At 60.5% G+C, this 17,024-nt stretch overlaps 1 protein-coding gene across 1 annotated transcript; it reads left to right on the forward strand.

The window, feature by feature from the left end:
• Window positions 1–3,176: 3,176 nt before the first annotated feature.
• On the forward strand, window positions 3,177–5,812 carry TMEM270 (transmembrane protein 270). Its single transcript, XM_045543142.1, has 3 exons — window positions 3,177–3,248; window positions 4,996–5,424; window positions 5,521–5,812. The coding sequence occupies exons 1-3, from the start codon at window positions 3,177–3,179 to the stop codon at window positions 5,791–5,793; spliced, it is 774 nt and encodes a 257-aa protein (XP_045399098.1). The 3' UTR covers window positions 5,794–5,812.
• Window positions 5,813–17,024: the final 11,212 nt, after the last annotated feature.

Consider the following 17,024-nt stretch of genomic DNA (forward strand, 5'->3'; position numbering starts at 1 on the left):
TTTTTTTTTGGTAGAGACGGGGGTCTCGCTCTTGCTCAGGCTGGTCTGGGACTCCTGACCTCGAGGGATCCTCCCGCCTTGGCCTCCCAGAGAGCTGGGATTACAGGCGTGAGCCACCGCGCCCGGCCTCCTCATCAGTTTTTAATTATTTTTGCATGTCAGTGGCTTGGATAAAGACATCTTTAGAAATAAAAGTTTCAATATGTATAAAGGCATATTTATCCTTCTTCTGTACTTCTGAAAAAAGAGTGAAAAGTCGAAATAAAATGAAGTTTTAACATTGGAACACGAAGTAAACAGGGGAGAATATGGTTGATTATTTCTCGCTGGTTTCGCCTCCAGCAACCCGGGCGTGACGGGACCTGCGCGGGGCGTTGTTGTCACGGGGAAACCGGCCGAGGGTGCAAAACCAGCCGCTGGAAACTTGCCACCAAGTCGCGCTGGCGCCCGTGCCCCGGGTGTCTGCTGCCCCCGCGCGGCTGCGCCGTGGTCCTGCACCCGCAGGGGAGCGCTCTGGACGGCCGGGCGCCGGGGCTGGCGGGGGTCGGGGGCCGGCATCCTGCCTGTGCCCTCGCCCACGGTCCCGGGACAGAGCCGGCAGGGACGCGGGAATGGTGTTGTGCAAGGCAGCGGGCACTGAAAACGAGGTCACCCCACCGGCTCCTCCCTGTTACTCTGCAAAGTGAAGCTTCAAGGGCACGTAGCTCAGCGGACCACAGGTGGCCTTGACCCTGGTGCTGAGTAGGGAAGAGGAGGGGGCTGGAGGGAGCCCTTGACTGAAGGTGGAGGGTCCATCTAAACTGGGGGCTCCTCTTGCAGCAAGTCCTGCTGCCCTTAGGTGTGACCTGCCAGGTAGGGCCATTATTCATTCATTTCTTAATTCAAATAATTACAGAGCTGCTGTGCACATGACACTATTCCAGGCATGGGACACAGTGGTGAATGGGATTTGTGGCCCTTGCCTTCAGAGGTGGCTTGGCAGGACTGCAAGGAGGGAAGGTTGAAGGGTGACGCCAGGATTTCTGGCTCGTGGTCCTGCTCTTCCTGAGATAGGTTAGGAGAGACCCCCAAGTTGGCTTCACACTCCAGGGGAGTCCCCTGTCCTCTGTCATTAGATGCCCAGGCTTTGTGGGGCCCTCTGTGTCCTTCCTTTTGTATGGTCTGGGCAGCCACGGAGCGACAGAGAAGCTTTGCTGGAATCCGGCTTGGGGACCAAGATCAGGACTCCGATGGTGGCAGTGGGGAGGGAAAGGCCGGTGAGTGGAGCTGGGACAGGGACCTGAGCCTGGCATCCCAAAGGGCCACTCCTAGGGGATGTGGGGCCAAGTGAGGGCCCTTCAGCCCCAGCTCCCTCCCTGGCCACATGGAGTGTGGAGCATGAAGCTGAGGACCATCAGTGCAGCCTCAGTGACAGTGGAATTCAGGGGGCAGTGATGCCAGGCGATGGCACGGAGCAAATCAAAGAGAGGAGGGAATCCTAGCTCCAGCCACCACTTTCTGACTCCCTGCAGTCTCTTTGCCTCTCTCCCCAAACCTCCTCCTCCTCTTCCGGCCCCCACTAGGTGGGCAGCACGACAATCTGCCCTTCACCCCAACCTTCTGAGGGGGGCCCCTGACCCCTGCCTCACTTTACCTCTTCTCCTGTTCATCCCCCTGTTGGGACACACCTCTCTACATGCTTTTTGTGTTTCTGCCTGTCTTGTGAGGCACTCATTGGTTGTCCATTGTCCTGGACTTTGTTTATAAGGATGTCTGTACATCAAACAACCTTGGAAGACGGAGCGTCTTCCTTGGGTAAAAGCCAGACCTGCCTACTGCCTGTTATAAAATATTTCCGTTCCCTAAGCTCAGGATTCGTGTCCTGCAACACACCCACTGCAGGTACTGCCTGGCATCATCTGGCCCTTATCATGTCACCCTGTGGGATTTGGGACTCAAGGAATGACTACAGAATGCTTATACTCTAGTTCACTGCTACTGCTGTGAGTAATGAATTTTCCTTCATCTCTGACCCAGAAGTCTTGTGCCTTCTCCTGGCAGCCATGGGGCCCTGGCTGGCGAATTTGTTAGGGGGCAAGCAGAGTGACAGCTTGGACTATCATGGATCTTGACTTCCTCTATTTCTGTCTGTCCTACCTGCTACAGATTCCTGGTGTCTGTTGTCTTGTCCCCATTCCTAGAGTCACATCCGTGGTCTGGCTCCCACTATCTCATGCCTGGGGGCTTATGGTTCTAGATTCCTTTCTGGCCTCCCTCCCCCAGACCCCTCCTCCTCAGTTTCTTGAGGGCTCTCTCCAGTGCTCATGCTGGGCAGGCTGGAGCTTCGGGTGCCAGGGGTGGGTGGGGGCAGTTAATGTCCAACAGAAAGTAGACAGAACATGGAAGACATCCTAGTTCTCTTTTTCTGTCTTTTCTTTCTTTCTTTTTTTTTTTTTTGAGACAGGGTCTCACTCTGTTGCCCAGGCTACAGTGTGGGGGCATCATCATAGCTCACAGCAACCTCAAATTCCTGGGCTTAAGTGATCCTCTTGCCTCGGCCTCCTGAGTAGCTGGGGCTACAGGCATGCGCCACCACACCTGGCTAATTTTTCTATTTTTTTTGTAGAGATGGGGTCTCGCTCTTGCTCAGGCTGGTCTTGAACTCCTGGCCTCAAGCGATCCTTCTGCCTCGGACTCCCAGAGTGCTGGGATTATAGGCTTGAGCCACCGCACCCAGCCTACATCCTATATCCTAATTTTCATGATCCTTAAGTGGGCTGACTCTGAGGTGGGTTCTGCACCCCTTTCCAGGGGTCTGCAGCCAGACTGAGCTCCCAGTTGCCCAAGGTCAAAGCCTTACTTACTCTCTTACTTACTTACTTACCCTTTCTTACTCTCCTACGGATGCTTGCAGGGACCACCCCCCAAGTAAACTGCTTGCACTCGATTTCTTGTTCCAGGATGTCCCGGGGACACTAACCTCAAGGAAACTTTGCTCTAAGAGGCCAGAAAAGCCCACTGACTGTGATGTGGCCAGACTGGGCCTGAGGTCTCAGAGGGAGCTGTGGAGGGCCAGGAGCCAGGTAAAGGGGGGGTCTCTTGTGACAACTGGGTCCCCACGGTAACTTGGCCCCCACCCTGTGGCATCTGTGAGGTCACCCAGCTTCTCCGGGCTGGAGGAGGGGAGGGACACCAGGATGGAGGTTGTCCCTCCCGTCAGGTCCAGCCTCTGGGGGATTCTGCTGCAGGTGGCGAGGCTGTCAGTGCTGGTGAGTGGGGCTGGGGGCGGGGGCCGGGGGCCACACACCTGGCCCTTCACGGCTACCTCAGCGCTGCTGGACCCAAGCCCTACCTGTCCCGCCCCGTGGAACTAGGTGACTGCCTGCCTTTGGGAATAACCTGACAGCTCCCAGAAGCCCCACCCCCAAGCTGCAGTGCTGAAATGTTCCCTGCTGAGGGTCACTCCTGTGTGTTAAGCTTCGTCCTTCCCATCCATCTTTTTCAAACATGCACATGCTTGCAGCTGGGGCCACGCCTCCACATCACAGCCCCTCAGTGGGCAGAGCTGTCGAGAGAGGGTCCCCTGGGTCTACCTGCTGTGGCTTAGAAAGGGCAGAGAACACCATGCAGTAGAGAGAGACACATAGCAACACACCATTACATTTCAATCTCAGCCATTCCACTCTCTAGCTGTGTGACTTTGGGAAAATTACTTCACCTCTCTGAGCTTCTGTTTCCTCTCCTATAAAACCGATCTTGTGGGATCATGTAGGACATAATAGGTTTCCCTCCTCCCTGGTCTCAGCATCACAGTCTGGGAGGTCCTGTTTCCTTCCTGCACTCTGATTCTTCTCCTCGCTGGACCCCTTGGCTGTCTTCCTTTCCCGGCATAGCTGCACCCCCTTGGCTCTGCTAATCCTGCCCCTGGGTGGGCACCCAGCCAACCGCAGAGGGCTGCCCCCCACCCCGGTTCCTAAGAGGCTCCAGGACCCAAGCTCTCCTGGTCCTGCGGACACAGGCATGGGGGTCCAGACTGGCAGACTGGTGTCACTCGAGGGCTGAGGGCTTCAGGGCTCAGTGAAGGGTCTTTGGGCTGCAGGACTCCAACACAGCCTCTCTCCCTGCCCAGACCCCACCCCTGCGTGCCCCATCTCAGCACGGGAGATACCCCTGTTCATCCTGTCACCACCTCAGAAATTGGAAACCCCCTCTCTTTCACCTCTCTCAGCAGGACAGTTCTGTCACCCCTCCCCGCATCTCTCATATCTCTACCTCCGATGGCATTGCTCTTAGTCCCCAGCTGGCTTCTTTTTTGTTTTTTTTGAGACAGAGTCTCACTCTGTCACCTGGGCTAGAGTGCTGTGGTGTCAGCTTAGCTCACAGCAACCTCAAACTCCTGGGCTCAAGTGATCCTCCTGCCTCAGCCTCCCGAATAGCTAGGACTACAGGCATGCGCCACCATGCCCCGCTAATTTTTCTATTTTTAGTAGAGACGGGGTCTCACTCTTGCTCAGGCTGGTCTCGAACTCCTGACCTCGAGCGATCCTCCCACCTCAGCCTCCCAGAGTGCTGGGATTACAGGTGTGAGCCACTGTGCCCAGTGCCCAGCTGGCCTCTTGATGCCAGGAGGCAACTGGTGCAGAGGCCAGCCCAACTGGCCCGGGTTCAAGTCCTGCAGGGTCGAGAGGAAAGGTCACTCCTTATATAATAATAGTAATAATGATAATAATAATGAGGATAATACTAATGTGACCTTCTTCAGTCTGGAGTATTATAAACAATCATTTAAATCCAGTGGAAAGGAACCCGTATATAATAGGAAACACCTGCTAAGACACCCTCCTCAGGTTGAGAGTAGACAAAGGTCATCCTTGTGTGTGGGGGGACTGAGGCCTCGAGAGGGGAGGACCTATGGTGGTCCATGGTGGCCCAGAGGCTCCACTTCCATAGCAAAATTGGGATTCCTGTCCCAGGCGGGTGACCATGGGTGATGATCGTCTTTCCCTCCTCCTGTAGTTGGTCCAGAACCGGGTTCACCTCTACAATTTCCTGCTCCTCAAGATCATCCTCTTCAACCACTGGGTGCTGGGGCTGGCGCAGGAGGCCCGGAGGTCCCGCGGCGGGCAGGCCCACCCAGCGCCGGGAGTCGCAGCCTGCCCCCCGCGCCAGGCTGTCTGGGCTGGGCTGGCCCTGATACAGGACCCTGTGCGGCTGGCGCTGCAGGGACCCAGGCTGGTGTGGGCGGGTGTGCTGGGCTGTGCCCGGGCCTCGGGCCTGGCCCTGCTGGGCGCCTGGGAGTGGCTGGGCCTGTCTGTGACCATCTGGACGGACCTGCTTCTGTCGTGCCTGCACGGCCTGATGCTGCTGGCCTTGCTGGTGCTGCTGCTGACCTGGAGGCTGTGCCAGAAGGCCCAGCGCTTCAGCCTGGGCTGGCTGCCCAGCAAGGTGGGTGGGCTGGGGTTTGCCGGGGTGCTGGGCACAGCCAGGGCTGTGCTGGGGCGGCTCCTAGGAGCCACCTGCCCGTCCACGTCTCTGCTCCAGGCCCTGCAGGAGAACCGTGCGGTGCTGGTGCGTCTGTACCGGTGGGTGGAGAGCACGACAGCACTCGCCTCCTGGCACCTAGCCTATCTCGTCACCTGGCCCACCTGCCTGGCCTCCCACCTGCTGCAGGCTGCCTTCGAGCACACCGCCCAGCTGGCCCAGGAGGCTGAACCCCAGGAGCCCCCAGGGCTCTCGTCGGAGCCCCAACTCCCTGAGTCCTCGGCCCCTGCAGCTGGGCCAGTCCTGCCGGAGCAAGGAACCGCTGGAGAATAAATGTGTCCCCATCTGCCTCTCCTGGTCTGGCCTGGCCTAGGGTCTCACTGTCCCTCTTCCCTGCTGGGCTGGAGGGATGTTCAGTGTGTGCACATGCATGCATGTGCATGCATGTATGCGTGTTCATGTGTGTGCATGTGTGTGTGTTGTGTGCATGTGTGCCCACGGCTGCCTCTGGGAAGGAAATCACATTCAGCAAGCGCCTTGCATGTGCCAGATATCAACCATCTCAGACGCTTTACACGTAATTTGGTTTAAATCTCTTAACAATGTGGACATCAGGTCTGATTAGCACCATTTCCAGGTGAGAAAATTGAGCCTCAGAAGGTTGAACTTTCCCAAGGTCACAGAGTCCGTCAAGGGCAGAGCACTGGTCTCTAGATGTTTTGTTTCCCAGAACCTTTAACTTTCTCTAGGTCCCTACCTGGGTTCTCAGGACTGTTGGTGCCCAGAGTAGGGGAGACGGGCAGTTAGAGTCTCTGGCCTCCGGGGGGCGCCAGGGCCCCACATTTCAGAGATTTAGAGGATCCCTTTGAGAAGTGGCTACTCCTGAGCCAGGCTGCAACTAGACCACCCATTCATTCACACACTCGGACACTCATCCATCCATCCCCCCACCCACCCATCCACGAATCCACCCATAGAACCATCTATCAGTCCACCCATCCACAAATCCATCCACAGAACTGTCTATCAAACCACCCATCCACAGAACCATCCATCCATCCATCCACCCACACACCCACAGAACCATCCTGGTCAAAGGGTCACCTCGACTAGGATTCTAGAACATTCACACAACCTGCAGGGAAACCTGAGTGCAGGAGTGTGTAAGTGGAAGAACGGGCAGGCGGCCCCAGGGCAGGCGTGGGGCTAGACGGGACGGCTGAGCGGTCTGGGGCCCAGGTGAGGCTGGACAGGAGAGGGGCTGGGGTGGTAGGAGGGGGAGAGGGACGGGACAGGTGGAGAGAGGGGTCAAAAGCCAAGAGGGGGAGGGGAAGGGAGGTCGGGAGCCCCAGTGGAGCTGGGTGATGGGCCGGACATGAGCTTGAGTCTGTGATACTGGTATTTTTTTTCCATCTATCAACTTTTTTTTTTTTTTCTTTTGAGATAGAGTCTCGCTCTGTTGCCCGGGCTAGAGTGCCGTGGCGTCAAGCTCACAGCAACCTCAAACTCCTGGGCTTAAGCGATCCTCCTGCCTCAGCCTCCAGAGTAGCTGGGACTACAGGCATGTGCCACCATGCCCGGATAATTTTTTTCTATATATATAATTTTAGCTGTCCAGATCATTTCTTTCTATTTTTAGTAGAGACGGGGGTCTCGCTCTTGCTCAGGCTGGTCTCGAACTCCTGACCTCGAGCGATCCTCCCGCCTTGGCCTCCCAGAGTGCTAGGATTACAGGCGTGAGCCACTGCACCTGGCTCATCTATCAGCTTTTTAAAAAATGCCCCCAAATACAGAGGTGTTACCTTAATGTCTCCCCCTTCTCTGGTTCTAAACTCTGAAGCAGTGTCAGGCATGTGCCATGGATCTTTCCAGCGTGATTCTGGGCACGTGTGCGAACGTGTACAGGTGCCCACGTGACACCTGCAGATCGTGCCGGTGAAACTCTGATGGGATTCTCAGGCCAACTGCCTTTTTGCATTTGACAATATGCCACCCACCCGTGGTCAGGCCAATCCAGGCGGATTGTCCTGTCCCTCCTAATAGCTGCATGGGGGCCATCAGGTCAGCTCCTGGCTCCTGCCACATGTGTCCCACGTGGAGCTCTGATGCACGGGAGGGATGGGGAGCTGCCACGGGAGGGGATTTAGGGGCACATGCTGGGAGGTGGTCTCTGCCCTGGGGAGCTCTTCTCTGACCCTCCATGTGCTGTGTTCCCACAGCTCCTGCCACATCGCTGGGGTCTGGGCTGAGACCTTATATGGATGGAATGAGCTGGGACCAGGGTGGGGAGGGGCTCCAGGCTGGGGCAGGGGCTGGGGGACACAGCGGTCACCGGCCCTACCTGCCAGAGGGAGAGGGCCTAGCCTGGGCCCTAGACCTGGGGCAGGGTAGAGCTAGCAGACCAGCTGGGGCTTGGAGCCTGCTGCCCTGAGAGTGCCCACCTGCCTGCCTGACCCCCCAACCAGCTGGCTCCCAAACCACTGGCAGCTGGCGGTGCTGGGAATGCAGCTCTGTGAATGCCTAGTCCCTATTTTCCACACTGGGGCTCTGCAGGGGGAGTGGCTGGTGTGGCTGTGCTTTGGGCTTCGTGTCCCCTTACAAGAGGCATTGGTGAGAGAGGACGTCAGTGGCTTGAAGATGGAGTACAGCCCTGCTTCCATAGTTGTACATGGGCTAGGAGCAGACTGGGAGTCCTTCTGTGGGGCTAGGAGGGGTTCCTGGAGGAGGGGGCGTTTGAACTGGGCCCGGAAGACAGGAATGTTCTGACCCTCGCTGTAGGAGGGTCAGGTTCCCAGCAGCCTCTCTGGACGCGGGGTTCCTAGCCATTGCTGGCCTATGCCCTGGGCATGTGCCCCGGCTCGTTCTCTTCCTGCACCTGGAGTCCATCTCTGGAAACCCCAGGCTGGGCAGCCTAGCGGGAGAAGATGGCCCTCCTCAACCTGAGCCCAAGCCTGAGGACAAGGCCTGGGCCAGGGGACAGATGCTTGGACTCCACGGCTTTGCCCCTGCACAGAGCCAGGGTGTGACTTCGGATGAGGCTCTGCTTCTCTGGGCCTCAGTTTCCTTGTCTGTGCAGTTTGGGGTGGGCAGGGTGACCCCGGTGAGAGAGTCAGCATTTGGGGGACCTTAGGCCGGGCTTGTTGGGGGACCCCCAGGTGGGAGGTGGTGGGGGCTGGAGGGGCTGTGCAGCCCTGTGGACGGGGCCCTGCACTAGCTTAGCTCGGGCTCCCTGGACCCTCTGTCCCTGGGGCGATTCTGCATAGAAGTCCCTCAGGCCTTCCAAGGACCCTGACAACCTGGGGCCAGGGCTTGGGAGGAAGGGAGAAGGGCCAGAACCTGCCCTTGACCGTCCCTCACGACGCCAGGCAGAGCAGACGCCTGGGGTTTGGATCCTGGATCCATAACCTCTTGGCTGTGTGACCTTGGGCAAGTTACTTAATCCTGTGAGCCTCAGTTTCCTCTCCCGGGAACAGGGCATAATCCCAGCATCCCAGCCCTTGCAGGGCTGTGGCCTGCTGTGTGCAGGTGCGGCAGCTGCTCAGGGCCGGCCCTGGGGGCTCGGGGACCCCGGCTCCTGAGCTCCCTCACCCAGACCCGCTGCTTTCCCAGGACCTGGGAAAAGGGGCTGCAGGACCCGGTGCTGAGGCCTGGGGTGAGGGCGCCTGGTCCCTCTCCCTCAGGCCCGGGAGTGCGGAGGGGAGTGCGGGCAGAAGACAAGTGGGGCTGGTGGGGGCGCCCGGGGCAGGGTGGGGGGAGCGGCTGCAGGGCCGGCCAGCGGCTCCACGCAATCTGTCTGCTATGCAGCCCCGGGCCTGGCCTGTATTTATTTATGCTGAGCGTGTATTTATATCAAACCCTTTCTCATTAATAGGGCAGGAAATGGCTGGAATTGTTACATACCTGGCGGCCCAGGGGTCCCGCTTCGCCAAGACACACAGGGCCCTGGCTGCCCCACCACGATCTCGAGGGCCCCCTCCTCAGTCTGCCCACGGGCCCAGGCCCGAGTCCCTGGCCCTTCACTGACCCCCCCCCTGCTCCGTGTCCCCCGCTCAGGCCCTGAGCCCTCTGCCCTGGGAGAGGGGATCGTTTTCAGGCCTCTCCCTGCCCCCCAGCTCCAGACCCCATCCTGACCCCAGAAAGGTGGTGGGGCGGCGTTGGGGACTGTCAAGGTGCAGACTGGGGGATGGGAGAGGGCCTGGGAGCCTGGTAGAGCGGGAAGGGATCGGGTCTCTGATCTGGAGGTGGGATTCTGGTGTCTCGGTGGGGGTCTGGGCAGAGGAGGAAGTGAGGGGTGGGAGAGGGTCCTTCTGAGGGTGGAGTGTCCTGGGGGCTGTGCTCCCCAGCAAGCCCGGCCACCTGTGAGCGGGGGCAACCTTTCCTACAGAGCGCTGTCCCCCCAGCCCACAAGAGGGGTCTCTGTGTTTACCACCTTCCCCCCACACTGCCCCGGGCCCGCCAGGGAGTCGGGGGCTCATCCCTGTCCTGCCTCCGGGCTCCCGGCCCTCGTGCTGTGCTCAGACCCAAGCCAGCGGCTGCGTCCAGGCCCCAGCTCTTGGGCTGGGCTGCAGGTGGGGCTGCCAGGGCTGAGGCGCGGCCCCCTCCCCAGGGCACTGGCCTGACATAACCTATTAGTGATTCTCGCCTCAGCGCGGCTCCCCCAGCCAGGCGGCCCGCCCGGGCCAGACCGTGTGTCCTGCTGTCCTCTCCAGGCGGCTGCTCTGCGGACAGGGCCAGAAGGAGCTTCGGGCGCCCAGTGGCCTCAGGGTGGCTGTACCTGCCCACCCTCCCCTCAGTGGGGTCTCGGGGCTGCAGTCCACCAAGAGGCCTCTGCTCGGCCGGGACCCTGGCAGCTGCCCTGTGGTCTGGTGGGGTTGACCTCTGACTCCTGCCCACCGCGGCCACCATGCCCTCCTGTCTCAGAATCCAGAGCTGGGGCCACTGTGCGGCTGTGGGGACTGAAGCTTAGAGCACAGGGGCCTCCCTGCAGTCCTGTGCTTTGTCCTTGTCCCCCCTCCCGCCTTCTGGCTGCACCTCTAGGGGCTGGTGGAGGGGGTTGGGGGGCAGCTGACCCCGGGCGGCTCCAGGCTGGAGGCCCTCAGGGTGGTGGGAGGGGCTGCTGCAGGGTCTCAGGACTCTGCCAGGGGCCACTGCAGGGGTCTCCGGATTCCCCCTGCAGCCCCCACATCTGGGGCACGTGTGCCACGTGGGGCGAGGGAGACCAGGCCCCAGGGAAGCCACCGCCCCGGCCCCCTCGGGAGGCTCTGCCCAGCCCCTCGTGGCGCCCAGTCAGTGGGTGGCAGTGCCTTTCCTTCTTCTGTCCCTTGTTGTCCTCTTTGAGCCCCTCAGCTTGGCCACTGAGCACCTGGGGTTGGGGGTCAGGGTCAGCCCTGAAGCCTCCACAGGGAGTGGGGCTCCTGCCCCTGCACTTGCTGGGTGGAGCAGGAGGGGGCTGAGGGGGGCCCCAGGACAAGGCTGGGACAAGGCTGAGATCCCCCTGGAGCAGGACTGTGTCCCCGGTGACCCCCCGCCAAGGTCAGGGCAGTGTCTCCTCAGCCGCGTGGCCAGGGCTGTCCAGATGGCCCGGCAGGGTGTGCCTGAGAGAGTCCGTGTGGGGTGGGGGGAGGAAGGCATCTGGCCCCAAAGCCCCCACCCTGGAGCCACCTGTGGTCTGAGGGGCCCTGACCGTCTGCTCCTATTTGGGGTCCTGCCTGTCCCTGGCTTGCGTGACCCCGGGCAGGCAATTGGGTTCTGTCCCTGCTGCCACGATGACAGTACCTCTGGGTTCTGCCAGTTTCGGAGTCTGTGTTTTCATGAACCTTGAACCCCTCTAGGCTCAGAGGCCAGCGGCCCGCGGTTGGGGTGCCGGACGGGACGCGAGCGGGAGCCCCCGGGCCTGAGCGCTGCAGCCGGGCCCCCAGCCACGCCTGCACTCAGCGTGCACATCTGGAGCTGGATCCCACCCCCACTCCAGGCCCACATCTGGAGACCAAAACCAGCTAGCCGACGAGACACAGAGCATCTGGGCCCCGAAGAGCCTGTTCCCAGGTTAACGCGGCCCATCTGGGCCCCTTGCTGCAGCTCCACCCATCTCCACAGCAGAATTCGTACCGCGGCTGGTTGTGGAGCCGGCGTTGCCAGGGGTCCCTGCTCTGAGGCAGGGGTCCTGTGTGCAGAGGGCTCACAGGGCTTCTCGTGAGGGCTGCCTTGGGCATAGCTTAGTTTTGACATAATCTGGACACATGTCCCCTGCCAGGAGTGGTGACAGCTGCCACTCTGCACCAACTCACCCGGCAGCTCCTTGGCAGTACTTGAAAGAGCCTCTGGCGGCCCGGGGATCGCCTGCTTGCTCTCGCCTTCCTGGGATGCCTCAGGCGCTGCAGGGGGTGCCACCAACTGCGGGGGGCTGGGGGGACAGCACCGGGTCCCTGTCACGGAGCCCACCTCACACAACCAGCCCTGCTGCTGCTTCCCAGGCATCCTCCCTTCTCCTACCCCCTTCCCTGTCAACAGCTGTGCTTGGCAGGATGGGTGGGGGCTGGATGTGTCCCCAGAGGCCCCAAACTCTCAGAAGAGAGCCTGGGAAAGCAGGTCACCCGAGGGAACCGGTGCTGGCATCTGGAAAAATGACCATCTCAGGGGCCAGGGGCTGCCTTGGCAGAGACACATCATGGGAACTGCCTGGTGGTGGCCTCAACTGGTTCCTCTTTTATGGGGCTGTAGACCTCACCTCACTAGGGACATGTGACCCTAACCAGCTAAGGCACGTGGGAGTCTTAAGTCACTGCCATTGTGGTAGTGAGCTCCCCGTCACAGAGGTATCCAAGCTGGTGGGGCTGCTCTCTGTCAGGAACATGAGGGTATTCTCGTAAGGAGCCCAGGGCTGTGTTAGACAATCTCCTAGCACTATACTAGAGCCCTGTGATTCCATGATTCTAGGATTCTGTGATGCCCCTTTCTCAGACACTGAGCCTTCCATGATAGGAGGTGAGAGCAGCCACGGGGTGGAGGCCAGAGATTTGGGGGGAAGGAGGGAAACAGGGGAGAATGGCACTGAGCCCTCGAAGACATGCCACAGCTCTGGGGCCCGGGGCTGGAGGCCTTGCCGCCTGCTGGCTCAGAACGTTGTCGGCTCTGGTGCTGGCCTGGCCCCCGAGGCCTGGGCTGTGTTTGTAGAGCCTGGCGATTCCGCGTCCTGCGGTCAAGCTTTATCGGAGCATCACTGGCCCCAAATGAAAGGAATCCTTTATTGCTGTAGCCTCCAGCCCGCGGCCCCGGAGCAACAAGCGACTCAAACCGCAGAGCTTCATGCCTTCTTCCGTACCTCCTTACCCACGGAAAATTTGAGTCAGTAAACATGCACGACGGAGACACAAATAAAAAATAATGAGGGCTAGCATTTACTAAATATTCAGTATGGGCCAGATACCGTTCTGAGGGCTTTACTTGTGTTACCTCGTTTCAGTCTCCCCGGGAGGGAGGCATCGTGGTCATCATTAACCCATTTTACAGATGGGGAACCTGAGGCTTAAGGTTTCCCTCAGCTCTTGGCTGGCAGAGCTGAGATTCAAACCAGGTTGGCTCCAAAGCCCGTGTCCTTGACCGCTGCTGCTCCCTGCCTCTCTGCAAGCTGAGGTGGGGAGGGGGAGACAGAGAGGGCAGAGAGAGAGGTGGACATGGCCAGACGGGGGAGGCATGGCTCTGAAGCCATGAGAGGTGGTGCCACTGGACCCAGCCCCGAAGGGACAGGGGCCATGCTGTCCTATCTCACCTTCAGTTGAGGTGTCCAGGCATGGAAGGGCGGCCTGTCTCTGCGTCAATCCTTCCCAAGTCAGACAGAGACGGGCTTTGTGTTATCTGAGCCCTGCTGGCCAGGGATGGAGCTGGGCTCCCCTGGCCTTTCTGGAGGGTGGGAGTCTGGGGCTGCTGGGGGCCGGGAGGTCGGCCTTGGATCCGGCCCCTGTGGCCTAGTCTCCTGGGGAACACCTGACCCTGAGCGGGGGGTGCTGCCTGGCTGGTCACCAGGGCTCCCAGGGCTGGGGCTGAGGGTCTCCCTGGCTGTGTGTGTCAGGGGGTCCCTCTGCTTCTGCGGCCGTTTGCCCTGCCAGAGGACCCAGGCAGACAGGAGGAGGAGAGAACCCTCAGGGCCACTGGCATTGTCCTTGGACCACTCTGACCAACCTTCCTGTCCCACAGGTACCTTCTAGCAACTTCTCCTACCACCCAGAGCCCCCGCCCCTCTCTAGTGCAAAGGACTCCCTACGATGTAGGAGCCCACTTACTCCCCACAACACCCTTGGCCGAAAGGTCCCATGATCATCCCCATTTTACAAATGAGGAAACTGAGGCTCAGAGAGGGTAAATCATTGTCCACACAGCTGACAAGTGGCAGAGCCAGGATTCTAGTCCGGGCCGGTCTGAGCCCCTCGCCCAGCCCTTAATCCCCGCTCCTGCCTAGAGGGCTGGGAGGCGGCCTCCCCCCTCCCCAGCCTCCCAGCGTGGGGCCAGCCTTTGGGAGCCCAGCACGATGCCCCTGTGCCCCCACTGGGCTGGCCTTTAGGGGCTGGCCCAGGGCCGAGGACAGGGGAGGGAGTGGGCAGTGCCGGGAGAACAATGGAGGGGAAGGAGCGGAAACCTGCTCAGAAGCCGAGCGGGGAAGGAGGCCAGGCCAGCAGGGCTTTCCAGACAGGCTGGTCCTGGGTCCCTGGGGCAGGGGGCAGTGGCGGGGGCAAGGGGTGCCCAGGCCGGGCTTCCTGTGTGTGTTTGAGGTGTCCTGGCCTCCAGGCACTGCGTGGGGAGACCCACACGGGCCCTGTCCTGAGGTCCCAGGGTCCGGCTGTCCCTCTGAGCCCAGCCTGAGGAGAGCATGGAGGAGGCCCGGCAAGGCCGAGATGACTTGACTCTACGCTGCTCTGTTTGGCGAGGGAGGAAGCTGCTGCTTCAGCCCCTGGGCAGGCTTCGAGTGCCAAGAGATGGGCTGGTGGGCTCAGTGCCCCTGCCTGGGGCTGGACCGAGGCTCTGGCTTCCCCCCAGCCAGCCTGGCCAACCGCACCACGTCCCCCACCCCCACCCTGGGACACTGTCCTTGGACATGCCTGGGTCTCACAAATGCCCGAGCGCAGATGGGCCAGCATGCTGCCCTCGCCATGATCCCAAAGCGCATGTCCACCGGTATCTGTGGGCCACCTGCTCCGTGCTCAGCCCTGGTCCCCAGGATGCGCCGGTCAGTAAGCTGGAGCATGTGTCCTGCCTGGGTTCCCCAGGACAAGACTGGTTGTCAAAGCAGCCTTGAGCACCTGTGTCCCTGCCGCCCCACTCGCTCAGCGTCACTCACAGCCCCGCCCGACAGGAGGCCAGGGGCCAGCCTTGCTCTAGGCACCAGGCTGGGCTGCGGTTTCTGGATGTGACTCTCGACTGTGACGTTGGTGGCTCCTGTGTCAGGCTGAGGGCTCTGCCTTCGAGCCCATAGCCCCCGGCCTCACTGCCTGCACGTCTCTGTCCCTCTGGGAGCCACTGCCGGCCTGCATGGGCACCGTCAGCCCCTCCCTCCATCCGACCCTGGGGGGCGCCCCCAGGAGCAGCTTTCACCACTCACATCTGGGGGAAGACGGAGGGGACGGTTAGTGACAGGCCTCAGGGAGGTGGGGCCCCATCTGCCTTCGAGGTGTGCCGGTGTGGGGGGCGGCTCCCCCTCCGTTTCCTTCCTCCGAGCCGAGGAGGATTAGCGGCAGAGGGCCTCGGCCCTTTTCTCAACCCACAAGCACTTCTGCATGGGTTGAGTCCTGTGCTGGCAGCTCGAGTCCTGCCTCTGCCTCAGTTTCCCCCCAGGAGCGGAGTTGGATCGAGATGGTGCCCACTCCTGCCCCAGTGCCCGTGCGCCACCCACACCCCCACAGCCGCTGTCCCCCCCCTGGACTCGGCTGCACGTGTGACCGCGCCTGTCCCACCCCCCGCGAGTCCCAGGGGACTTGTTACAAACAGAGAGAGAGGGTCTCCCTGCCTCACCCCCTCCTCGAGGCCGGGCGGCGGGGCCGCGTGTCAGGGAGCGAGTTCCCCCCGACCAACCAGGCCAGTCAACAACACAGGCGACCAAAACAACAGGGAAAGATTACGCAACCCAGATCCAGGGAAAGAGGCTACTCGGAGCCTCTCTCCAGGACAGGGGGCCGCGAAACTGGGCCAGGCCTGTGGGTCAGAGCCTGCCTGGCCTGGACTATTTTTGTACTGTCTGGGGGGTGGGGGCTGATGAAATCCCAGCCTTGTTTCACCAAAACACTTTCCCCTCCAGCCCAGGCTCCATGTGGTTCAAATTCATTGTCACTTAACTCATCACTCAAGGCTCTGAGCCGCACCCCTCCCCCTCCGAGAAAAAGACAAAAACACACAGTCTCTGGCAAGGGGACGAGGTGGGCGTGAGGGGCTGTGACAAGCAGGCTGGCTGCGTTGACCTCAGCTGCCCCGGCAACCCGCTCTCCATCTTCCAGCTCCTTCTGCCTCAGCCCCGCTGTCCTCAAGGCTGAGAAGAGGTGGCAGCCGTCCAAGCCCCACTGGGGTCCACCGGGAGCCTGAGGGGTCACCGCTCTGTCCCCTCCACCCCCACTGCTGGAGCCAGGAAGCTGCTGTGCCCCAGGGGTCTGTGCACAGGAATGCCCAGAGGTCACCCACGGGAGTGTCCACGTGTTTGTGCCAACCAGCGAGACGAAGCCAATCTTCTTTTGCTTCTTGTCCCTTTTCACAACGTTGGTGGCTTCCACCTGATCTCCATCACCCCAGGGTTGTGTTGAGGTTGGCAGGGGCACGATCAGAGAGGACGGGCAGGGCTGCTGGGAGGAGGAGCCCCCAGAGGGTATCTGAGTCTCTGTCAGACATGGGGATGGACCTCGGTTTGACAAACTGCGCACTGACCCGTGGCTTCCGTGGTAGGCTGGCCACGGCTGTGGGCGCATTCGGCGATGGGCTCCCCCAGCCTGTTCCAACCAGAGGTGTGACAGTCTCCCAGGCCCTTAGTTTAGCCACACGAGGTTGGCATTTCTCAGGGGGTGCATCAGCTGGGGACAGAGCAGACGGTTCCACTTGTGTGTCCATCTCTCCCGTGAGACTGTGGGCCTCTCCAGGGCAGGGCGGGGCTGGCTCCAGTGCCCAGCACTGGGCTTGGCACAGAACCCAAGTGCAACACATGCTTCTTGAATGAATTAATGCACTTTCCCAATCAAGTCTAAGTGCTATTTTCATTATCTCTAGCCCACATTTCGTCCAGAGCCGTGGCTCTTAGATAAACACTGGCGATCTGGCTTTGCGTATTTCACGGAGAAGGACAGAACTCCCTTTCTGAACCACCCAGGGAGGCAAGCCTGGATCCCCAGACACAGGCGACCCCTGGGCTCCCCTCTTGCCCACCCTGGGATGCCTGTGACCCCTTTTGCTCTGATGACCCGCTGCTGGGCTGCCCTCCACAGACCGAGGGAGCAGCAGGGTGGAGCCAGGAGTTGGCTTTCCTGGGCAGGGGCAGGCAGTTCCTGCAGCAGCTGAGTTGTTTGGGTGCAAACATTTCCCTGTATTGTCCAGCG

The sequence above is a fragment of the Lemur catta genome, chromosome 2, assembly GCF_020740605.2.
Source record: "Lemur catta isolate mLemCat1 chromosome 2, mLemCat1.pri, whole genome shotgun sequence".
In the NCBI taxonomy this organism is placed as follows: Eukaryota; Metazoa; Chordata; class Mammalia; order Primates; family Lemuridae; genus Lemur; species Lemur catta.